Source organism: Archocentrus centrarchus, chromosome 16 (genome assembly GCF_007364275.1).
Source record: "Archocentrus centrarchus isolate MPI-CPG fArcCen1 chromosome 16, fArcCen1, whole genome shotgun sequence".
In the NCBI taxonomy this organism is placed as follows: Eukaryota; Metazoa; Chordata; class Actinopteri; order Cichliformes; family Cichlidae; genus Archocentrus; species Archocentrus centrarchus.
The window spans coordinates 27,644,260-27,670,540 of record NC_044361.1 but is presented as its reverse complement, the minus strand read 5'-3'; the positions used below and the strand labels follow the sequence as shown (position 1 = coordinate 27,670,540).

General features: G+C 41.4%; 1 protein-coding gene across 1 annotated transcript in view; it reads right to left on the bottom strand.

The window, feature by feature from the left end:
- Positions 1 to 6,838, bottom strand: part of erfl3 (Ets2 repressor factor like 3) — a 62,996-nt gene extending 56,158 nt beyond the window's left edge. The window contains exon 1 of the mRNA XM_030750491.1: positions 6,147 to 6,838. Coding sequence (XP_030606351.1) covers positions 6,147 to 6,168 — 22 coding nt within the window. The 5' untranslated portion in view covers positions 6,169 to 6,838. The remainder of the gene's footprint in view (positions 1 to 6,146) is intronic.
- Between the last annotated feature and the right edge of the window lie 19,443 nt (positions 6,839 to 26,281).

Genomic DNA, 26,281 nt, shown 5'->3' with positions numbered 1-26,281 from the left:
CATCAAGGGTAATGTAGCCTTGCTGGCTGGGGTCTCTCGCTGGTCTCCCTGGTCAAGGGCGGCACAGGACTAATGATGGGGGGGTCCATTAGTGTCGACTGGCTGAGCACATTGTTCCCTTTGGTCAAATTCCTGGCTAAATACAGACATTTGAAGATTCCAAAAGGGGTCATTTGTCAACATAGTGTTAGAGCACAATATCAAAACTTTCATAAAAGAATGACTGTGACACAAACTACAGCAGTATTAGAAACTCTAAACAATTTAATTAGAGTTTCTAATACTGCTGTAGTTTGTGTCACAGTCATAAAAGAATGACTGTGACACAAACTACAGCAGTATTAGAAACTCTAATTAAATTGTTTAGAAAAATCAATTACTGAGTGTAAACTAAACATTTTATTACAGCTTTTAAAAATTTAGCAAAATAAAAATTTGTGCTAACCGGTGCGCCACTGTGCTGCCCACCACCATGAACATTAAGCTTAGGGACTTTTTTATATAAAGTCAACCACAAAGCAACATGTTAATGTTAATCTCGTGTTGTTGATGGGCTCATTTAACGAGAACTGAAGCTTGCCAAAATTAAATATAAAGATAAAGTACAGTCATTGCTGGGCACTAGACACTCACGAGGGTGTTAAGTCTATTATGGGTTTGCAACCCAGGAAGTGTCCCATTTCTTTTAAAGTTATGTCTGATTTAAAACTTGCAAATGGTTTGAACATTTTTTTTTTACAGTCAATTTAATATTCATGACTTTAGTGAAGAACTGGGGTCGTACAGGGTTGTTTCCCCAAAGCAGTCAGTTATTAATATTGACAGATTATTGTTACTCAAACTATTTAAAAGTCCAGGTCCAGATCAAATAAATGGACATCTCCTTAAAAACTGTGCCGAGCAATTGGCTGGAATTTTTTTCATTTCTGTTCTCAAAGTCTCTTGAGTTTCATAGAGTTCCTCGTATTTGGAAGGGCTCTATTACTGCACTCGTGCCCAAAGTTAAAGCACCTAAATCCTTGAATGATTACTGACCTGTTGCTTTTACTTCTCTAGTAATGAAAATCTTTGAGAAACTTGTGAGAAATTATATTTTTTTGTGCCACCTGGGAAATTTTTGACCCCTCCTCCAATTTAAATATAGAACAAATTGAACAGGTAGGGGTGTGGAGGATGCTGCTCCACGAGGTTTTGGAGCATCTGGATGGTGTACGTAATTTTTCCCATTTGCTTTTTAAAGACTTTTCATCTGCTTTTAATTGCATTCAGCCTCATATTTTAGCAAGACGTCTCAGCGGCATATTTAACCTTGATTGTGGTCTGGTTTCTTGGCTTATGGATTTTTAACAAAAGATGGACCGCAGAAAGTACGAGTTAACAGTACTTTATCAGATTTGCTTTTATCTTCTACTGATTCCCCTCAAGGATTTGTCCTCTCTCCACTTTTATTTGTTCTTTATACAAATGAGTGCCAGAGCCTCTATCAGAACAGATATATAATTAGGTACGCAGACGACTCAGTGATCATGTCGCGACTTCATGATGCGGATCGTGATCATGGCCCAGTTGTCGATGATTTCGTATCATGGTGTGGGCATTCTTTTGTGGACATTAATGCATCAAAAACAAAGGAAATGATCATAGATTTTCTGTTCATATTCATGGCCAGGAAATTGAGGTGGTGGAGAAATATACATTTTTACAAACTATATTGGATAAACAAATTGTCATTTGATGCGAATACAGATGCCATTTGTGCAAAGGCTCATCAGCGTATGCATTTGTATTGGAAACTTAGATAATATTGGATAATATTTTTATGAAAATGTTTTACTCTTGTTTTATTGAGTCTGTTTTAACTTTTTCTTTAATCTGGTGGTTTGGATCTCTTAGCCTGAAGAACAAAAGGAGGTTGAAGAATATTGTGAAACTGTAGCACAGTGGCAGGTTTAACCCTCATCTTACACCTTCCCTGTGTTTGTGTGTTTATATTAGATGAACCATTGCTCTGCAGCTAGTATTTTTTTTTTTCCAGAAATATTTCAGTCAGACCAGGTTATATCATCTTTACTAGCTTATTATCTTACTTCTGACTTCTAACTCCACTAAACCTTGTAAATCCTATTTTTCACTGATTCCTGGCTGTTAACCTTTATTGTAACACCCTGGAGAACAGCCACGCTGATCGATTTATTGGCACTGAAATCATTTTTAATTCCCATTGGCACCTCAGTGTTTGCTTCCTTTTGGGAACTGAAGAAGCATTTGGGACCTGGAAATAGGTAATGGTCTTAAACTTGGCAAGTGAATTACAATGGGGGTGCCATTTGTGACAAGTTCAGACTAACTGTTACAATACATTCATGTAACATCTCAGTCTCAATAAACGCATAAACCAAAGCCTCCTGATTCTTCTTGGGTTGACACATGTGACCACACAAAGACTGAAAGTAAAGACACTTCCTGTTTATTTTTATGTTACTGTAGTTACTTTTGTACGCAAAAAAATATCAGCCCTGTTACTTTTTTTGCTCTTTTCTAAATTCTTATTTTTATTTCAGATAACTGAATGTTTTCCATACCTGGTTTTAGTTAATTATTATAACTTTGCACTACACAGATATTTTAAGGACTGCATAATATTTTAGCCTTAATTGTTTTACTAACTTTGACTTAATGGTTTCTACAGAATATCTAACAAGTTGTGTGTTCATGTGATCAAAGTCAATTCTTTGCAGATTTCCTAGCCTTTTCACATGAAAGACTGCAATGGTACATCACCTTTTTAAGAATGCTGGCTGAGCCTGATCACAGTAGGACACTGTCTCATAAACCAGACTGTAAAACTGGATGGTAGGAAGTATGGGGTTTTGCTGTGGTCAGCATTGGAAGGGAGTTTTCACAGATAAGGCTAATCGCTGCACTTATCATCACAGCAGTAGTTGAGATTGAAAAGCATATGCTAGTAATCGCACACATGAACCCACACAGGGAGGAATGGCAAAATATTCACTCTCAAGTCACTGGTCACAAACAGCCCTTTTGTTTCCTGCCCTGCCACATCAAACTCCAGGAAAACAGGGAGGAGCATAAAAGAGACGTGTTATAAGTGACCAGTTAAACGATTGGTGAAAAATAAGCCAAAATGTCCAATTTTTCTCACACACACACACACACACACACACACACACACACACACACACACACACACACACACACACACACACACACACACACACACACACACACACACACATTTCACAGGCATGCCGAAATGTGGTCTCTTCATGTGTCAAAAGCACCTCCAAACTATGAGCTGCTCCCCACCATTATTATCACAATGAGAGGTCCCCGGCTCCACAAGTCCACACACAATCAGTCCCAGGCCCTGCCCCACTCCCACCATTGTCCCGTACTCCACTCACACACACACACGCACAATGGGCACTCCAGAGCCAAGGGTCCCACTATGCAACCCCGTCACACAAAGACACCCACCAGTCCTTATCCCATCAGAGAGGGAAACGGATGACAGGGATCGAAAACTGGAGTAAAACAGGTGAGATAAAAAAGCTGGAGCCCAGACTGTGTGGTGAGTGTGCAGATAACGTATTTGGGAGTTATTATTGTGTTTCCGTAAGGCCTCATCACCAGAGCTTAATCAATCATTAGCACACCCTCTGTGAGACACACAAAGATAGATTAATGATGTGTGTCCATACCACCTCAGTGCTGACTAATGCAACCTGAAGAATACTTTACATGCTTACAGTCAATTCGCCCCAGACTATGTCCAACACTAACAAAGACCAGGTAAATAGCAGTGATTAAGATTAAATAGGGACGCTTTCCAAAACAGTAATCCTATCATGTATTCAGCTTAATAAAGTGGGTGTCGAAAATAAAAGCGCAAAGGAAGTGCTGGAGAGAAAAGGACATAAGCTCTATAGAGGCAGCAGCTTATCATATGGGACACAAATCCCACATCAAACAATCCCAGGAATGAATGATTACATTTTTCGTCCCACGCATTATCCATGCACTGCTATATTCTTCCACAACCAACAAATTAGTTAAGGGTTAAAGCTCGCAAACACAGCAACAACGGGAGATCAGACAGATCAGGAGAGCACCGCAGATTAGCCAGTTCAATAATTCAACTATTTAAAGGCACTGTTATAGAATCAGATTTGCTGTTACATAATGCCTTTGAGATGACGTGCATGTGTTTAAAAAAACTACTGCTCAAATGATTAATTGACAGAATGATTCATATTTGTGAACTCTGTGATGAAATTCAGTATGCAAAAACTTCATGTTGTGCTTAATATGAAAAAAAAAATGGAGGTTTTTAATTTTCCACCAGAAGAACATTGTTTTTTTAAAGTAGTGTTTAATTTCATCAAGCTTAAATATTATGTAAAGCAACACAGATAATTTGCCTGAACTACATGAAGACCAGGTGTGGTTACGTGTATTACCCCCTCCAAAAGGTCAATTTTGAGCCAGAAAAAAGCACTGATATAAATTTCAATTAACTTAAGAAAACATGAATGGTCATTTACAGGCTCCCTCACTTTCAGTGCATTTAAATGTGAAACAACACTAGTGGGCTGACTGTGTACACTTTGCATTATATCATGCGAAAGGGCCACAGTATGGGACCAGTTAACCTTTTACTGAACAGATAACAAACACAAACACACGCTAGCTGCATACATCACACCTATAACCTAAACGCAATCAATTTTTACTGTCTTCCCACAAGAGCTTAAGCTATCTGCTGCCCCACAAGCATGCATTTCCTCGTCATAAAAGGGCTACTTGTGGTGGGATGTGATGTGATGTCATAGCAGCCTCCTCAGGCTGCTGCAGGGAGTGTGTATGTGTGTGTTTTTGAGTGAATGTGCTTATGTGTGTGTGCAGGAATGTGGAGGCCTAAAGGGGCTGAGGGTGGGTGAAGGGGATGAGATGGGGGAAGGGGTCCCGAGTGGAAAGTGTCCCGCACCGTTTGCCACCCCCCCCCCACCCCCCCATGCAAAATGCTTATAAAGTCACCACATTGTTCCTGCAGGAAAAACACGCAGTTACACACTTTTTATTATAATGAGTTAAAAATTGTGTTTATAAGTGAGCCGCCTTTATTGCTAAAACTTGGACAAGACATTATTTGCTTAGTATTTGGAAGTTATGGGGCTACTCTGGCTTTAGTTTTTTTATTATTGGTGTCTGTTTTATGCACGACAATTCTAAGATAAAAAACATGCAACAGGCTAACTGCTACAATAAAACTGACTGAGATATACTTTCAGATGTTATCCGCTGTCTCTTGAACCCTAAATCTCTTCATTTTTTCTGAAACAAATCAAACTGATTGCAGCTTCGTGACTTGAAGATCGAGTCGTTTCAGGCACACCGTTTATGACCAGCACTCAAATAATAAAATGCATAGATGGCACACATGAGTGTACTTCCACTTCCTCTTTTCTGCAGAGAAAAATGCACTGGCTTCAAGAGAGAAGGGGAGCAACAAGAACAAACTTATGCAAGCATTTCAGGAATTAGACAAACAGACACCCATACAGACCTCAGCTGACTGCTGGGAATCTCCCCCACCCCACCCTGCTCCTCACTTCAAACACCCTGACAGGCCTGACAATATGCATATGCCCCGTTACTGTGTTAATATCAGCATACGTTCCTTCATCCAACCACCTGAACACCGGCACGAAGAGCCGGCACGTCCACTGCTCCCTCATCCTCTCACGCAGACCGTGTTTCTAGGATTTTTACTCGGCTCTCTGAAAGTTTCTGGATGGTGAAATCAGGTTGTCAGAGTGACAGAGGATGTCGCTTTCACCACTGTACAGTAGTTTAACCACTTCCTCTTAAAACGGGAGTACAGTACTAACCTGGACCAGATTGCAATTACTTATCAAGTGAAACCACTGGCTGCTGCGCTACTCGTGAGAACAAGTCAGATCAACAGGTTTTCATTGCGGCTTTAGGATGGAAGCGGGTGGTTAACTGTCTTGCCTCGTTAGTAAATGTGCTATGTACCGGTAGTTACTGTGGAGCTTTGCAGACTCAACCTCGGCAAGTAAAAATAAATAAATAAATAAATACGAGGAGGCTCGCAAACTTACCAGTATCTCCAGGTGTTTTCATTCTTTCCGCTTTAGCTCGGCAGCACAGCTAAAGTTTGCTAAACTGGAAAAATTCCACGAAGCTGCTTGTGGAAAGAAAGTCAGTCACTCGGCCTCTTCCTCCCGCTCTGCTTCCCAATCTGTGAAGAACCAGCCGAAGATACGAGGCAAACTTTTACAGCTTCAGCTCCAGCGGCTCTCTCTTCTCTTCAAGCCGCCGCCGTCACGCTTCTCTCCCCCCTCTCTCTGTCTCTGTCGGTGCGGTCCTCCACCAGCTCTCTACCGAAGGGCTTGCTTTATGCCCGCACCTCGTCGATCCTCTGGTCCCGTAACTCGCAAAGCTCAAATCTACTCAAGTTGCTCAAGAAAAACGGTCAACCGTCCCTCGAGCCAAGCGAAAAGCGTCGCTCTCCCTCTTCTCTCGTCTTCCAACAACTTCTTTCGCTAACTGTCCGGTAGCTGTTTACTCCGTCTCAACCGCATCTTCGTCGCTGTTTGACATCTCTCCGCCGCGTTTCTTCTCTGACAGAAATTAATGTTAAAAAGGAACCTCTATTTCTTCACGGACTTTTTCAGTCTTCCACTCACTCTCGCACCACTCGGCGCTCACTCTCTCCTCCCCCCCCGTGCCTCTCTCCGTCCTCGGAGTGTCGTGTTTCGCTCGCTCTCTTCTTTAGCGGGGCCCGCCCACACTGACGGGAGACGGGAGGGGAAGGGGGGGGGGGGGGGGGCTAACGTGGCGAGTCACGCCCCCACTCACCACGAGCCGGGGCCCGGGCTGGCGTCACTGCAGCACGCGGCGTTGCCTGGGAGACCGGTACAGCGCGCTGCCGTGGTGACTTCACGTCGAACCGTGCGAATGGAGAGAGGCGCGAGAGCTGCTCGACTCGCAGCGTCCATTTACGTCAGTCAGGTATCAATTAGGCCTGTTCCTATGAGGACGGCTACACTTATTAACCCAGAAAAACAACAAGAAAACGTCAGTTAGTGATTAATGCTGGCATCAGGGCATTTACACTCATCTTTCTTTTGCACGTTTTATGGAATGAAGCGAATTTTAAATCAGCAGTGGCTAACATATCCAGAAGATTACAACAAAAAGTTCTGCATGCAGAAACACGCACGAACCTCTTCTGTTTCTTATTATTTGCATGTTTGTGCAGAACGTGGTAGATTTTCACAGCGCAAGATAACTCGACTGCCACTTGTTACACCCTCACACCACGCAGTTTCTACTTATTAACCACCTTGTTGTATTACATTTGATTATTTTCTCTTTTTTGAATTGATAACCTTCCTTTGTGTAATTTTACTTGCTTTCTCTACTTTGTATTTATTTCAACTGTTTTTTGTGAATGTCTTTGACTGTGTGACAGACATTCAAGAATATGCAAGAATAAATAAACTATATCTACAAGAATATTTAATTAAGGAAAAGTGTTTGCATAGTTAAAACATGTAGTATAACACAGGTAAGTAAAAAATACTGAAAATGTTACCTTTGTGTTTTTAATAGAAGGAGCTGCCCTGTTTTCCACAGAGTTTTTAGCATATATATCCATACCTCCATTTTCCAAGTTTGGGGTGTGTGTGTGTGTGTGTGTGTGTGTGTGTGTGTGTGTGTGTGTGTGTGTGTGTGTGTGTGTGTGTGTGTGTGTGTGTGTGTGTGTGTGTGTGTTACTGGCGACCTGTCTGTTGCAAGACAGATATAAATATCTCCAAAAAATATAATAAAAGTTTGCTATACTTTTCAACCACATACTGTCTATATTCTAAAAGTTTTCTACCTCAGTGTTTGACTGAGTATATAATCATTTAACCAGCTACACAAATCTTTATAACCCTTATTAGCAATGCCACCTTGTTAGTATGTATCAGATTTGTATAATATTCCAATCCCTGTTTGTGTTGGAGCTTTATCAAGACGTGCGTGTGTTATTTCTTTGACTTGTCTCCATTTCATTCATCATTATTAACAGGTCAGTGAAACCATAATTAAATATGTCTTCACCATCCTGGCATCACTGCTGTCTTCAGTTTTGGCACCAAATGAAGAAAAAAAACCCTCTTTTACCCCCTTTTTTTTTTCATTTCTGCAAAAAACAGAAGTTGTGGTTACTTTAAAAATGAACTTGCATCCTCTTCTGCTGCTGATGTTTCAAGTGACTCTCCCTCTTTTTTTTTTTTTAAGTTGCAGCCAATAAACAGTTTAACTCACCACCAAACACACACAGTGCACAATCACCAAAGGAGTGCCTTGTGCTGTATCTGTGCAGGTCTCCGCATGCATATCAGGCACCTGACAGCACAGAGACATCTGGTCATTCGTAAAGTCTTGATCGGATATTCAGCGTGACTTGTTCGACTGAGCCGACAGGTGTCACGGCCCTGTGAACGCACACACTACTTCCTCCTCTGCTGATATGAAGCTGTCGTGTTTTACCGGTAATGGGTGAGGCGTCACACATGGGAGGTGAAGTGCATCTCCGTTTTTTGCTTTCTTGCACGCTGGCACCTGGTTTACAGGATGGAGATTTAAAGAGCGTGTTTTTGTGCTTTTTTTTTGTTTGTTTGTTACTGCACTCTTACATCAGTGATACACATCACTGCACTGGCTTGTCAACAGGATAAGACAGTGGTAGTAAAACAAAGTAAACAAACTCCCCTGATGGTAACAAAGTCCCTGTGGTGTGATTTACAAACAGGATTTCTCCTCTTTTTTTGCTGGCTGTTCTCTGACACACTCAGGAAACCAAGTCTGCTGTGCCTGATAAGGAACTGGACTAAAAGAAAGCCATTAAACTGGGTACTGAACCTTCTTCCCATCTTGCCCTGTCTTCTCCAGAAGCAGGAAAACCACGTGACAGACCTGTGTGACTTTTTCTCACACTGCATTTGACAATGGAGCAGTCAGCTGGGAACCAAAGTGTCACACCATTCCCCTCTTCCTCTGTTTGTTGCTGCCATCTATTTTGGCATGCCTCCAGCACATATCTATCATTATTGCTTTTTTTTTTTTTTCCAGATGTCTGTATGTCTGGTTTAGGTGAAGAGTGCTTCAGCATCCCCTCGAGGCTCTTCACGCAGAGGGAGAAATGAGGGGAAATCCAAGAGGGGAGCAGAGGAAAAGCTGAAGAAGGGAAGGGAGAGAAGAAAATCTGACAGCCACGTAAGCTTCTGCTGTTTGATATTCCCATGTGCGTTTATCCGTGTGCGCCTCTGACTGTGACTATTGTAACTCAAGCACATGAGATGACATTTACCGACAGCACAGTACATTCTGAGCACTGATAAACACAGCGCTTCACTCAGCACCCTCTCTCTCCCGCCCGTGTCCTCCTCCTCAACCTCCTCCTCCCTCACGCTGGCTGTTCATCCACCTCTCCTCATTTCTCTCCCCCGATTGCCTCTTTGCATTGTTCTGTCGTCTTTTACTACCCGTCCATACATATGCCCATCTGCCCTCCCTCATGCTCACACCTCTTCTTCCTCCTCCTCCTCCTCCTCCTTCTCCATCCTCTGCCGCCTCTCCGTGCCTCCGTCTCTTTCCCTCCCTCATACCAGCTCTCACTTTTTCTCCACAGGTCACTGCTATAGCTACAAGGTTGATGGACTTGTGAAAACTAAGTAAAGAAACTTGTATTTTTAGTATAAAGAGCTCATTATATACTGTAATTAGGCACATGAAGTTGGCAGTATATTTGCCCTTTATTTTATGCTTCTATTGTCTTTTTTTCTCGTTGTTTTACTTCTTCTTCTTTTAATTACTTTTTAAACAGATGGTAGACTTTTACAGTTTATTAGTCCTTAATAAAGTTATAATTAACAGCCAAATTGTGCAGTTAGAGCTTGTTGATTAACATAACTTTGAATATTTTAGGTTCAATATCTTAAGTAACATGAAAATATCTGCTATATATATATATATTTTTTTTTTTTTTTTGCACAAATTGTTTTAACCCAAAATAATGATGTTTGAATATTGTGGTTTATGCTAAAGAAAAGTAAAGATCTGAGAGACTTGGGTTAAAAGCAGCCACGTGCCCTTTTGTGTAGTCAGTCAGGCCACTAGTCAATCTTTCTGCTCTCATTTCCTTTTAGCTTTCTTCTGTAAACAGAGGCATACAGTGCTTTAGAAATATCATTATTTTGTGAGATGTGTGCTATAAATGGATAAAAATCTTCCATTAGCTCTAAATTTAGATTTGAAACTATCTGTCTGGTTTGTAAGTTACAGTACGCGTAAAACACCCACATGGACTTGCAAGACACCAAAATAATGTTGCAGTAGCACTACATTAAGGTTTTCTGAAGCTTTTGCTTTACAGTTTAGAGGAAGGTGATTTCCCACGTGCAGGTGCAGGTGTTGATGACTAGGGCCAAAAAAAAAAAAAGAAAGAAAGAAAAAAAAGAAAAAAAATTCAGCTAAGTTGAATGAATCTGCAGGAGAACAGTAAATCAAGCTTTACTGCTGCTATTGTGTTGACATTTATTTTACCAAAATTCATCTTTTTATTGTTAATGAGCAATACAAATTGTGGGTGTGGACCTTTTTTGGCTTCTGAAGTGGGGCGGGCCCGAAAAAACTTTGAGAACTGCCGGATTAGACGCAGCTATAATTTGGCGAGTGAATTTGACAAACAGAGTGTATCACAGAAGAACCTTGTCTTATTGGTTCCGCATCATCCGTAACTCCCTCTATCTCCCATCCCGCGCTTTTTCATCCTCTCGGAGCTTTATGTGACTCTGCCCGTTCCTAATCAGAATGACAGACAGACGCTCCGCAGAGAAAGACGGAGGGAATGAAAGGGAGAACGGAGATTTTGTCACTGGAGTATTTGTGTGTATGTGAATGCCCAAAGTTGAGTGGGTGTGAACATCCCCACGTTCACACCCGTACACACCCACCCCCATCAGAGCAAAGTGATGCATCATACCAAGTAAGGATGGATGACGTGCCTGAGATCCATGTCAAACAGTCACAAGTGATGCAGGAGATGGATGGTGCAGAGTTGGAAAAAAACTACGCACTTTTTTTCAGTGGACGACAGTGGTGTAGCTGCATAGCATGCCATCCAGTCAGCAGTAACACACACACACACACACACACACACACACACACACTGGTTTCTTCTGGTCCGTGCCTCTAAAACACAGATGGCTTGAGTCAGTGTAATTACCGTGGACAATGGGTGTGGTAGCCCACTAACCAGTGCCACCACAGGCAGTGCAGCAGACACAAAAACACACTGACACACACATACACACAATGTATGTACATGCAGAACCTGATTTTGGAAACCAGTGGAAGGCAGGTAGGATTATAATTCCTGGACAGGGCGTTGAACAACCAACAGAGGTGTAATACAGTATGTACATAGGCTTCTTGATGATTCATACCATTGGTGACTTGAACAAAGGCAGTGACACACACACACACACACACAGATGGGCATGTGAACACATTTACTTTCTTCCTTCATCTTTGATTTTCTCTTTTTATTCACACATGCTACAGTTATCTTTGACTTGATTTTACATGATCAACTTGAAACACCTGCAACGCTGATTTCTCCCCCGTTTTTTTCCAGCTTCAACTCTTCAAGTGAGAGTAACCTTGACTGAAGAGAAAAAGGTCTAACTTCTTGAGTGACACTAAAAAAAAGCAAACGGAAGATGGTTTGCTAGACTGAAAGGCACGGAGGGTGAGAGCAGACCGGATGAAAGAAAAAGCCGGCAGCTGAGGGGACAACAAGTACAGCAGGGTGGCGGTTAATGCCCCGCCATCCCCTCCTCCTGCCCCTTCACTCACAAACACACCACACTCACCCACCAACTTCATCCCTTCAAAACAGCAAGAGCAAAAGAACGCCAGAGAGGGAGAGAGAGAGAGAGGAAAAGAGAGCAAAGCTGTGGAGTGGGAGAGAAAGACGGAATAAGGGAGTCAATGGATTCTTTGTCATCAAAGAACTTGTTTATTTTCAAGCTTACCAGTCCAACAGTCAGGGAGACACAGCCAGATATCACTCCCTCTCTCTCTCTTTTTCACCGTCTTTGACCCATGATGGGATTATTGTTAAAATATAAAAAAAAAAAAACACATGCAAAACAAACAAACAAAAAAAATGCTGCTATTAAAATTTGATACCCCTGGAAGCGCTCTGGATCACTAATGTCTTCATCTGAATAAGGGGCAACATTACAGGCACATTTGCATGCCCATCAGGCTTTGTGACCGATCAAACTGATACTTGTAACCACCAAGCCAAATCAGTCATATGGCACTCTCTTTTCTGCTTTGCATTTCTTTTCTCTATTTCTGTCATTTTTTATTATTATTATTATTATTTGAAGCTCAGGTGCCACCATACACTAGGAATTTTGCCCTTCTTTTTTTGACAAAGAGGGGACATTTCTATCCAGCTGGGAGTCAAAACACAGATGCTGAGGTTAGGCTACCTTTAAGCTTTACCTCGTTTTTTCCTTTTTTTTTTAAGTCTAAGTTTAAAAGTTTAATGTCAACTGAAACAATTTACAGTGTCACTCAATGTTTTCTTCTCCTCTCTAAACAAGTATTTCAAAGAACGCCCAGTGTCCAACCGTCTCATTGGGATGTGAGGCCCCTACACAGTTATCCTCTGTGCACATTCTCCCTCCCTCTCTCCCCCAGCTGGTATTCGCACATGAGTAATGGGATTACCACAGCGAGTGGTGAGGCAGTGGAGGAGGAGGAGGAGGGAAGGAAGGAAGGGGGAGGATGATACTGGAGGACAAGTGAAACAGAGGAAGAAGGGGATCAACAGGAGGGCGGACCCAGCAGCAAGTGGTCCACCTGGAAGAAGAAGATGAAGAAGACAAATGCAGGAAAGTGCTTGAGTTAAAACATGGCATTTGTACACACACACACGGTCAACTCATTTATAAACTTCAGTCTTTTTCATGACAGACTCAGATTTGCACTGACTGATTTTTGAGATTCAGGGCCACTGAAAGAAACCCATCGTGACTTACTATTTTCATCCATGAGGCCCGAGACAGAAAAACCACACTCTCTTTCTGTTGGATTACCATGGCAATGAGGGAGCTATTCAAGAACAAAAAGCTCCTTTTGCGGTGGGCAAAGTATGGAAAAAGCAAGCGGCCAGTGCCCATATGAAAGCGGGGCGGTGGGAGTTGGAAAGAGAGGGTAATGTGAGAGCGGGTGGAAGGCACAGAGAATGTGTGTTATATTAAACCAATGTCTGGCAAGGTGTCAAGTCTGTAATATATACAGAGAGGGAGAGGAGAGAGGGAAGCAAAGGAAGAGGGATCAGTTAATTTAGTGCAGGGGACGTGACATTGATGGACAGGGCAGCCACGGGAGGACTGAGGGAAAAGGAAAAAATGTAACCTGTTCACGTGAGGAGGAGATAGAAGAATGTGAGCGAGGCAGGAAAGGTGCAAGTGTCAGGCTGGGAAGGAGAGACAGGTATGCCTGGCCGTGTGACAGCAGCTATATTGAGCACAGCGTGTGTGTTGACACTGTCTCCTGTATCTCACCGAGGAACAAACTCTTCCTATTGGCATAGCACTTCCTCTTCCCCTCCTTAACTCATCTCCACCTCTCAGGAACCAACGTGCAAGCTCTTTGACTCCACACATCCATCTATTTACTGCCCTCACTTTGATTTCCATACATTCACAATCTCACAACTACATCCGTCTTATTACCAGTTTCCACTCTGTGTGATTGCCTAAAACACTTCAGTGTGCATTTCTATCTTGTTCCTCTTTCTGTGTCAGTTGAATTCAGTTAAGCTTTATTTGCATGAATGAGAGGCGACCATTATTGTAAGAGCAGCAATTAAACACTCAGTGGAGGACAGACCTTTGCCAAGGCTTGTCCTCTCAGTTAGCTGTTGCTTTAACAGTCAATATCACACTGACAGGAGAAGGGAATAATAACGTCAAGTAATTACTTTATACCTTTACAGTGACTTTAAGCTCACTGTTTTGTTTTGTTTTTTTGCTGGCAAAAGGACTGTTTTGGTTCTTCCTCTTCTCTCTGTTCAGCTGTGTTTTAAGCAAAGACTGCACACAACCTGCTCAGCATTAAACAGCATTAGCTGTTAAACAGACTGACAGCATTAGCTGGTGAAAACAGTGGAGCATTCAGCAGCAATTATTTTCCAAAATTGGAAATAAACGGACAGGGAATATTTTACATGCAATCATAAGAAGGCTAGAAACATCTCGCTGAATAAATAGTATTGTTGCTTTGTATTAGCTCTCAAGTGTTAAACTTTGGGGCTGAAAAATGAAAACAAGGTGGACAATGCAGCTCCTCGGCTAGTTGAGGCTGGCTAAAAACAAACAAGTCAATGCAGAAATGGGTAGGAGGGATTATAACGCACCTGTTAAAATTGTATAAAGGCTTAAAGTTATTCACTTTTCAGGCGTGGTTGCTTTAGGTGAAAGGTGTGCCGACACAGGCCGCTTCAAGTTGCTGAACTGGACCTCTCACCAACTTTGTGGCGTTGATACCTTTTGAAGCAGTTTAATCCAACTGTCCCACAACTAATAAATTGTGGTGCATGGTTAATTTCACTTCCAGCTTGTCCAAAAAGTTGCTCCTCAGTTTTGATGAGTTACTTCTGGTGTTTAGGTATCTGTTCTGTGTACTGCACCCTTACAGTCTGTGGCTGCATCTTGATAACTGAGGTTGTTAGCATTAGATCATCTCTCAAAATATGGTAACATAATGAGACAGGGACAATCACAGTGACAAAATGTAGGCTTTAAAGCAGGACTTTGCAAACCAGTCCGCTTGTTATGAGTTATATGTATCAACCCGTTTGCAGATCTACTGTGTGCACTGAGGCTCCCAGCTTTTCATAGGAATAGGCATCCAGCCCTAAAAAGCAGTTCACTTGTAATTCTGCCTCTATACAGCTTCTTTATGGATTCATGTGTGACATACCTTTAAGTTTACAGCCTCTGGGTTCGGGGTATCCTGGACACCAATACTATAATGCTTCATAAATTAATCCCTGCTGAGACAACTAAGATTTCCTTGTGGAGATATAGCTGTGGATTTGACTTCTTGGTACCAAATTATTCAACATATTAATTACTAACCCCGATAGGTTCATCCCTGGCACTTTGTTATCTGCAGTTTGATCTGTTTTCTTCTTGCTATATGAAGGAATTTATATTTTCTAACTGATCACTTGCAGGTGTATCTCACTGACTGATCCTCAACACTAGCTAAACTTGAGAATAGCTAGCTTCACCCCCAAATTCCCCAAGTGCACGGCCTGTGCCTATTTATATTAGCTTCATTTTGTTAGCCATCGGATGACAGATCTACTAGCCTAACTTCACTAACTCTTAAAAATCTCTTTCGTCTTTATGTGTAAATCCTCATTAAAAAAAATCCTCAGCCATAACATGGTATATGTCAACAAGCTAGCAAGCTTACTACTAACTTTGAACTTTGATCAGCCTCATAAGTCCTCATTCTGGATGCTACTTTGGAAAACAGGCACAGAAATCACTTTAAACATTTATTATTTAAAATTTGGGGTGTTTTATTCTAGAATTGCACTAGAGCGGAGACTGTGGCATGACCACAATCATGACCACATCCAATGAACTTGCTATCTTGCTGCCTTTTAAATGGTTGTTTCGTAGACAGGGACAAGGTCTGTGACCATTTGCGGTCAGGTGCTGTCTTCAAAGTGAGTTTGGTGCAATAAGATGGAGTCAGTCTGCTATCAGTTTATGACTGAATGGGTTGAGTTGGCAATTACATGCAAGCTGTTTGTGATAATGCCGTCTGTTGCAAATCTGTTGCCATCTTCACACAAAGAAAATCCAAGTAACTCCTTATATCCACTGTACAGTCAGAACCTCATAGATCTGAAACAAATTCAGAAATCCCTCCACAGTTGCTGCAGGGCAGCAGTTTAACTGCAAAATGAAACAGGTGCTCAGCAAACTTGCTTTTAAATAGATAATACAACCAGAACACAGTTGCTGCCAAAGGTTTTAAGAATGACACAAGTATGGGTTTTCACAAAGTTTGCTGCTTCTGTGTTTTTAGATATTTTTGTGAAATGTTTCTATGGCCTACTGAAGTATTATGACGCGCATTTCATAAGTTTCAAAGGTTTTTATTGACAATTATATTAAGACTCAGTGTTTGCAGTGTTGGCCCTTCCTTTTTAAGACCTCTGCAATTTGCCCTGGCATGCTGCCGATCATCTTCTGGGCCAAATCCTGACTGATAGTGACCCACTCTTGTATAATCAATGCTTGGAGTTTGTCGGAAGTTTGTGGGTTTTTGTTTGTGAGTCTGCCTCTTGATGATTGACCACAAGTTCTCGATGGGATTAAGGTCTGGGGAGTTTCCTGACCATGGACCTAACGTTATATTTCCCGAGCCACTTAGTTACTTTTGCCTTATGGCACGGTGCTCCATCATGCTGAAAAAGACACTATTCTTCACCAGACTGTTCTTGGACGGTTGGGGGAAATTCCTCTCGGAGGATGTTTTGATTGTGTTTTTTGGCAAAACTGTGAGTGAGCCCACTGCCTTGGATGAGTAGCAACCCCACACATGAATGGTCTCAGGATGCTTTACTGTTGGTATGGCACAGGACTGATGGTAGCACTCACCTTTTCTTCCCCAGACAAAAAATTGGAAAGGGGCTTCATCAGAGAAAATGACTTTACCCCAGTTCTCAGCAGGCCAATCCATTTACTTTTTGCAGGATATTAATTGGTGCTTGATGTTTTTCCTGGAGATAAGTGGCTTCTTTGCTGCCTTTTTTGATACCAGATCCTCCTCCTCCAAAATCTTTGCCTCACTGCACGTGCACATGCCACTCCTGAGCAAGCTCTGCACTGGTGGTGCCCCAATCTAGCAGCTAAATCATTTTTAGGAGATAGTCCTGGTGCTTGCTGGACTTTCTTGGGCACCCTGAAGGTTTCTTCACGACAACCGTCCCTCTCTCCTTGAAGTTCTTGATGATCTGATATATGGTTGATTTAGCTGTAGCAGCAACACCCATGCTAGTGAAGACTTTTTTATGCAAATCAATGATGACTGCAGGTAACCATGGTAAAAAGAAGAACAACGATTTCAAGAACCACCCTCCTTTGAAAGCATCCAATCTGCTATTTTAACTCAATCAGAATGACAGAGTGATCTCTAGCTTCGATGAGTTGCACTCGTCGGCACAGACTGACTCAGATCGATTGCAACAATTGGCAGTTCATCTGCATTTATAAATTAGATGATCATTATTTGCAAACCTTCACCAGTCTGTCTGAGAGTAATTGCAGTCAGTCTGAGTTGGACCAAAATTTTTTTGGAAATGGGCGACCTGTGCAATCAGGTTGTGATCAAAAGCTGTCCTGCAGAGGTGTAGGGTATTGCACACTTAGCCTCTGGACCAGCTGGTTGCTGCAACTACTTGCCCAGAGAATTTTCCTAGTTGCAAGGAGGTTGCCATCTTGTTTTTACTCTAGCACAGTGGATTCATTAGTGCTTGTTTGGTTTTGAAAACTACAGAAGCAATTACATGACAAATCACATAAGACTGAAGTGAAAAGGTAAGGGTATGGCAACTATTTGCTAACATATCAGCTTTAAGGGGTGATTATGTGTCACTTTTGTTCTCATATCTTATTATTGCTGTAATAATATTGCTGTAAGTAAACATCATCGTCATGGTCCAGCCTTTGCTGTTTGCCTGTTTTGTTTCATTGTGAAGTGAAATTTTGGACTACAGTATAATGACATGGATTTTTTTATGCTTTACTGCCCACATTTTAAAAATTTGCTACTTGAAGCTATAACCAAATATAAAAGACATAAACAAAAAAAGGAATTCAGACACATTTCTGTCTTAAAGCTAAGATTTCTCCACAGGTTTCAAGGTAAGTTTGTCACAAACAGATGGAGGGAGGGAATCACAATTACTTTTTTTTGGGAGGTATAAATGACAGATTATAATAATAACATTATAACACAAATAAAAATATGCACGCTGAACAAGAGGTGTGAATGAAGAGTGGATAGTAAGAACAAAATAGTTTATGTTACATTCTTCATCATCTACCCCCACACACTACAAATGTCTTGCCTCCTGCCTCTCATCCATCCATGTGTGTCACAGCAAGACCAGAATTAGATTAGGTTTCTGGATCACGCCCTGTCTCCTGTGTGTGTGTGTGTGTGTGTGTGTGTGTGTGTGTGTGTGTGTGTGTGTGTGTGTGTGTGTGTGTGTGTGCTGGGCTTGTACTGTATTTGTAGAAGACATCTGGGTCAGATCCAGTAACACCCTCTGCTTTGCCCCCCATATCTCACATCCTCAATTAGACATCCTCACACCGGGCTAAGCCAGGGTCGCTCAGATTGGATCTCCCAGAGGTGCTTGGCAGCCAGCCACTGAAATCCTGTCTCTTGCCCACCCAATACCACACGCTCCTTGCATACAGAGAATAACCCTCAACCCAGGACAGATGCCCCTGCAGCTACATAACACCCAGAGGTCTGATTCCAACATGCATTCACATGTTTAACCAGGGGTGGGAATAGCTAATGACGTTACTACATTACTATATAACGCTACGATACATGTGGAGATATAAAAAGAAGTTTTGACCAAACCAAAAACACATCTTCTCTCTGACATATTCAAGCATCAGCTAGTAAACACACACACACACACACACACTATCCCCTCCTTCACTCATTCAGGAAGAATCTGTCCCCTTGGCTGGTGCCCTCAGTACCCCTCCCGTCATCACCATCATCATCATCATCATCATCATCAGCTGGGCATGGAGACAGCAGGCCTGTAGGTGGTTCAGCTATGTGTCATACATTACATGCCAGTGCAGGGGAGGAGGACTGACACAGAGCATGTGTTACACTTGCTCAGTTTGATGTGCTCTGCCCTCGCACAGGCACCACTGTGGGTGGCATAGCTATGTGTCATAATCACCATCATCCTTTGCTTTGTCGGATTTCTCCACATACGTGCGTGCCTTTGTGTGTTTTTGCGTGTGTGTGTGTGGCTGTGTATGCGATTGTTTTTGCGTCGCCATACTGTAGGTCCTTTTGTGGAGGTGCCGCGCAGTGGGCTCATTCACAGTGTGGGAGCTGCTGTTATACAGTGGCACTGATTCATTTTTTCTGACCCGTGTATGCTATTGTGTATTGAGGCAGTCTGACGGTTCATGTTTTTACATCATGTAAGTCCTCAGCTAATTATCTTTGTCCTGCCTGCTGCTGGGGTCTGTGTGCTGCATGCGCGGTGTGTTGTTTTTTTTTTAAATGTTATTTATTTATTTCTTTATTTGCAAAACAGCTCATTCAAGAGTAGAGAGACAGCAGCAGAATAAGACAGATTTTAATAAGAGCAAATGCACTAAAACGTTCTGTTAGATATTTCATAAAAAAAATGAAACTCAAGGTCACCTCACTAGCTCTCTTCAAGGTTTCTGCCAGCTGTGTCTCATGGTCTTCTTCAGTGAATAGAAAGGACCCCAGATAACTCCATTTGCTTAGGAAGACAACAATAAGTTTGATCTCTAACAAGCAATCTTTGAAGTCGTTGCACCCCTCTTGCGCATTGCCCACCTTGTTATGTTAGCTCCATGTAATTAACTTCTTTCTTTTTTTTGGCTGGCTGGTTGCAGTGGGGCATATCAAGTAACCCAGGTGTATCAGGTGCTGATGTGTAGCATTATTCATTGTCATACTTGCCTCATTTGTCATTTGCTTGAATTTCAATTTTGCTCCACTGTCTTTTTAAGTTGTGGTTTGCCATTAGATTTTTTACAGGTATCCCAGAGGATAAACTTTATTCTTGTGTATGAGTTTTTGGTTTCCTGGTTTGACTTTACAGTTAATCCAAGTAACATGTTATTGTATTTTCAGCTCTTCTTATTGTTACTCTAATCTCTAATCTCTAATCTCTAGTCTGTGTTGACTCTTATTATTTGATCTGTGCGTCCTTGGTCAATTTTGAGTTATTTTCTCAGCATTTTTGTGTTAGTAAGTCTCAGACCAACCCCTAATCCTCAAGTCAAAATTTTGAATTTTGACTAAAGTCTGGCTTGTGTGATGACGGTTTAACACAGTGGATGAGCAGGCGACCACATGCCACATGGCTGAAAGGCAGCCGGCCCGGGTTTGAGTCCGAGCCGTGGCCCTGTGCCGTGTGTCTTTCCCCTTCGCTTTCTCCCTGCTTCTTCACTGTACTGCTATCCAATAAAGGCAAACATATCTGACTTCTGGACAGTAGTGTTGTAGTACTCGAGATCGGTCTTGGTCTCAAGACCGGTCTCGAGACCGCTTTTTGATGGTCTCGGTCTTGTCATGGACTCGACCGCATTTGGTCTCGGTCTTGTCATGGACTCGGACCTTGCGGACTCGGGATTTTATTTCAAGACCAGTCAAGACCACAGCTGTGGAAATATCCCTAAATTGCCAGAATACTGTCCAATTTATTTGTTAACATCTTTGCTTTTATTGGATGCAAAACGTACTGATTCAAATCCAACAAAGATTGCGCTCCTCTGCCTCTCAAAGGAGCGCACCTCACAGACTCCGCCCCGGCTAGGTCGCTGCTATTATCGCTGCTTACGCCTGTATCATTTCACCGCAGTTTGCAATCTACCACAGAGCACGGACAGTTTCATTCACAGTGTGTACGTTTGATCTCACTATGGTCACGCGTGTGCTGCATAAATCGAAATAACCGCATGAACACGAAGAGAAGTAAGAGGGAAAATGAAGATCAAAGGAAAATTTCATGCTTCCGATTCAACAAAAAAATCCCAGCATGAAAGGTAAATACCAACCTTCATGTATTTTGATACACAAACTAAAAATTTAATGCAAGTTTTAGGGCTGCAACGATTCTTGGAATAACGCAATTCGATTATTAAAAATCCTCGACACAAATTTGTTGCTTTGATGTTTGGTTTCAGCTCTGCAGCTCAGGTGTCTCTGTGTAAGCGGAGCATTTCCAAAAAAAACAAAAACGAGCCTTTAACACGAGTGGATCGCTGAGATGTTTTTACACGCCCCCACTTCTCTGTGCTGTGAGTGCGCATGTTTGAATGTGCGCGCGTGTTGTGCAGAGGATGTCAGCTGTTATTTTTTTCTTTATGTCAGCTGTAGCCACCAGAACAGATCTATAACCACAGTGTACTGGGGAAAGGGGGGCTGCCATTAGCACTAGCAATCGTTCGGTGCCCCCTCCACCCCCTTCAGTACAGAGGGGATCCGTCAAAATGTTTTTATCAACCACCTGATCAGCAACATGAAGAACAGAGAACTTTGTAGCTGCTCCATCCACCCTGTTTGTTTCACACAGAGAAACATCTGCAGTATGGAAGTTAAAATATGCTGATGAATTGTTAAAATGAAAAATTATTTCTTATCCAATTACTTGATTAATTGACGGAGTAATCAATTGAATACTTGTTTACTAAAATAATTGATAGTTGCAGCCCTACTTGTATTCAGAAAGCCATAGTCAAACATTATTTTTCAGCACCAGTAGTGCTATGAGAGGCCTTCAAGAATAAAATATTACAGTTCCCAGCAAGATGATGTCACTTCCTATTGTTGCATTAAAAACGTGATAGTTTATGCTCACAATATGGTGGCTGATATTCAAATGTAGGAAATGCTATTAGCAGCTGAGGAATCTGGATTATGTTTTTGTTGTGTATTTTTTTATGTGATTTCTGCAAACACGGTGGAAGGAAACGGCACTCTGGGACACATTAAATACTTGATGTATAAATGTAACTTTTCTGGATTATATGCAAAATTGATCATTCTATCGATCTAATAAGGCCTGATTTAGAGTTCTGCATTGATCCTTTGTGTATAACTGAAAATCCTCTCTGAAGCAAACCTGACATGCACCTCGAGAAATGTAACTACACGTCCAAAAAAACTGATTACTGCTTTCTGGTTATGTCTTAGGCCCCATCGCTCAATTAACAAGTGGGAGCGGCATTTATGTGGTTAGTATTAGCTTACTAATTAGCATTAGCATTAGTGCTGGGGTGAGAAATATTTCTTGCTAGAACCCGGAAGTTACCATGGCCACCACCAATGGTAACAGCAGAGAAGTAAGTAAGTTGTTTCTCCGCCATTAGTACATTGAGCTGGTGGTGGGCAGATTGATCCTAATATCGATAATATGGATGCCAACGTTGGTATTGGTATTGATCAATATCAGTGTGATGAGATCGATACTTTGGCTTCAGTTTCTCTCCTGTATGCAGTGCTGCGGTTTCATCAAAGATGCGAGCTGACTGTCTAAGTGTCGCTCCTGTCACAGCACAGAGCACTTTGCTCCTCCCCTCCCCACAGTGTTTTGTTATACTGTCATGTGATGCATAACATATTTTATTTGGGAAAAAAAAGGATTTTGCTATGAAACATTTAAATCAAATTTAAATTTAAATTTGTAGAAAATTAGTGAATGAAGGGACATTTTTTATTAAATTTTTTTATTATACTTTCTGAAAAATCTACCTGGAAAAAGTTTGCATTTGTTCTTGAGTGATGATTTTGTACACTTAATTTATGAAAAAAAATTCCAGACATCAATGTATGGGGAAAATTGTTTTATTCTATTGTTTCAGAACAATAACTTTTATTTTGATAAAGTATTTTCTACTTACATATAAACTTTGCCCAATTCTATCCTGGGTTTTAACTAATTAATGATCCAAAGGAAAAAAATCTCAAACCAGTTAAACTTCATGGAAATTCTTCATAATTATTAAAAAGTATTGGTATCAGTATCGGTGATAATGGCCCTGTGTTTACTTGGCATAGGATCGATACCAAATCTTGAAGTGTCGCACACAACTACACTGAGCAGCATACACCAGGAGTGATTCACAGTGCTAAGACCCTCCTCCTGGCTCTGACTGGTTGTTTTTGACTGGGAGCGGTTCAGGGAGGAGGTGGAGGAGCTCCATTTTTTTCGCAGATTATCGGTCTCATACTGTCTGACATGGTGACAGTTTTAACAAATATGTAAAAACCAGATTTTTTATAAAAGTTACATCCTGCAGCTTTAATCTGTATAAGATTAAAGGCTTTAGTTCTTACTGTTGATGAGTGTTTGCCATTTTTTCAGTTTTACACATTTAGCTATGTGGTTTTGAAAAAGCACCCATTTTTACAAAGGTTGTTGGTTTAAAAACAACACAACTTTATGCATAGTTTATGAAAGGCAGAGAATAGTTAAGACTATTGTGATGAACTATGAATAATTGTTTTACATTCTGTGATAAATGATCTTTATTTAATACCCAGGAGTATTAAATAAAGATGGTTATATTTATTTGAGCTGTGAGTTTTTAATATCAGGGTAATTTTATGGGAATGCGGATCTTTCAGATCAATTTGAGAAGTGATTTTGATCATGTTTCACATTTTATTGTGTCATGTAGTGTCAGGCACTGGTCTTGGTCTTGTCTCGGTCTCGCCCCCCCTCGGTCTTGGTCTCGACTGGTCTCGGACCCTAAAAGTCTTGGTCTTGTCTCGGTCTCGATACCCTCTGGTCTTGGTCTTGTCTCGGTCTCGGGTTAGGTGGTCTTGACTACAACACTACTGGACAGAAAAAAATAATAAATCTGTGGCGGAAGCTTCCATATCACCCTAACTGTTTTTACCTGCTGTTAATCATATCCTCCTGTCTCCTGCCCTAAACTCTGGACTTTGTGAGTTAAATAAAGGGTCATTATTTGCTGATTTGAACCTGTCTGCGTGTCCTGCATGTGAGTCCTCTCCACATGTACCATAAAAATATGCTGATCCCTGAGTTTTCCAGACAGATTTGCCCATTTATACATGTCCTTTGGTTTAACAACAAACCAAAATTTGCTTCAGCTGTACATTGTGTTTAAAGCTTGAGTAATTATCAAATGTTGCCACGCTGTCCTGAGATCTGTTAAGCGTCAGCATGTTGCTTGCATGTAGCTCAAAGGGTGCTTAGAGATTAGGTGTGATTGATTGGTGCTGAGCCAGAGACAACGGTAAACAGTAACAACTTGTGCAAAATCTGATAGACGACCTTTGCCTAAAGCATTTTCGCATGCTTTCCTCCAACATACAATTTCCTTGTGATATCAAGAAATCCATTATTGTCATATCACCAGCAATTTAAATTTATTACATTTTGTGCACCTGATGTATAGACTATCCCACCTGACCATGCTTAGTAGGTCTATCTGTGGATTCACAACAAGACTGCTAAAATCTGTTTAAAATCATTAGATTTTAAGGTAAAGATTTGCATTCTTTCACAAATGTTTCCAGAAGCAGTCTGTATGCCCAGGTGCCTGGTTTTATACACCTGTGGCCATGGAAGTGATTGGAACACCTGGATTCAATGAGATGGACGGGTGAGTGAATGTTTTTGGCAATACAGTGTATCAGTAAAGCGAGATACTTAACCTCCTCCAATTTGGGGCAGTAAATCCCTCCTGATCCAGCGTGGGCACGCCACCCTTTTCCAGCTGGGAATCATGGTCTCGGTCTTGGAGGGGCTAATTCTTGGAGGTAAAATTTCACGCCAATTGTGGAGTGGGCACTGGTCAGGGGTGAAGACCCTGGTGGTCTGATCTCTGGTTGCAAAGACTGGCTTTAGGAACATGGCTGTACTCTTCATTTGGTACATGAAGATTACACATACCAGATGAAGACTGGTGGCTGATCGTGAAGGTTCACTTCACCTTTGAGTAAACAATCAAAAAGAAAATAACAAACAAACAAAACTTAAGGTCCACTGACAGGCTCCTTTTGGGAGTTTTTTTTTTTTTTCTAATCATCTTCCCAAGCCGATGGGGCTGTCAGAACAGCTTATCGATTTAGTTTGAACAGATCAGTCTGAATACTGTGGAGTGAACAAAATAAAAGCCTGTGAGGAGGTGAGAGGGTTTCTCGGGGCACTGGGAGCTCTGGGTGACGTGTTATTCAGGGGGCGGCTGGCCCGCATGTTGTTACCGCTATTAGCTTATAGGGAGTTTATGTATTTGTTTCTTCAAATGCTCATAAAAGTGTAATGATGAAGGAATAAATGGCTGTCACATCCTTATCGCTCCCAAAGCACTCTGATGTTAATTTCCATGGAGTGCCGGCATCCTGCCTTCATTCAGGCTTTCGTTATTTTATTGACAAGGTGAAGCCAGAGGGAATGACAGCAGAGATAAGAGGAGGAGGATTAGAGAGCAGTCATACAACATATCCACTGCTAACTGTGGCATATTTATATAATCCTGATTATATCTTTGTTGTAGATTTACCATGAAGGAATACATTATAAGCACTTCAGTGAATTGAAAACATGACAGGAAGAAAGCAGAAAAGCAAGGTTTTGAGTTCATCAGCCATGAAGCTTTAGGAAGTAACGCCTGCCTGAAACGCTTTCTTCACGTACACCTTCAAGTGACTGAATGACAATGCTGCTGACAAGACAGAGTCTTTAAAGAAATCTGTCAGATGAATAGAACAGGACTGACTCAGTTTATGCTTTTGCAAAGATTTCTGTGGAGGAATTAAGAGCTGAACTATTTCCTTGGTAAAGGTGAAACAGCCAGTGGCAAAAGTAAGCAAAGCAAAACTAAAGAACAGTGACACTGTCCTTGTCTTTCCCGCTCGAAACAGAATTTATTTGTACACACTGGTTTACAGAAATGCAACAGCAGCACTGCAGAATGGAAAACGCTTCCTGATTGTGCTTGAGTGCATTTTCTTTTTTTTTTTTTTTTGCCTTAAAATGACAATGTGCTAAGAAAACTGACAACAAAAGGGAAAAATGTGATGTGGTCCTAAAAAATTCTGGTCCAGAGACAGTTTTGGTTGCACATTAGGTGAACCCTCACCTGGAAGATTCACTGTTCACAAATCTGAGCCTGAGAATGAACTGAATTACTGGGTGACATCATTCAACAAAATCTTTAAAAGCTCTTTTTTTTTTTGCTCCTACCTAAAAAAAAAAAAAAAAAAATTTCCAGACGATTTTAACACTCAAACCACAGTTTGTGTGAAATAAACCGATATTTTTTTTCTCTGTGGGGCTTTAGTGGAGAGCAGGAGGTTG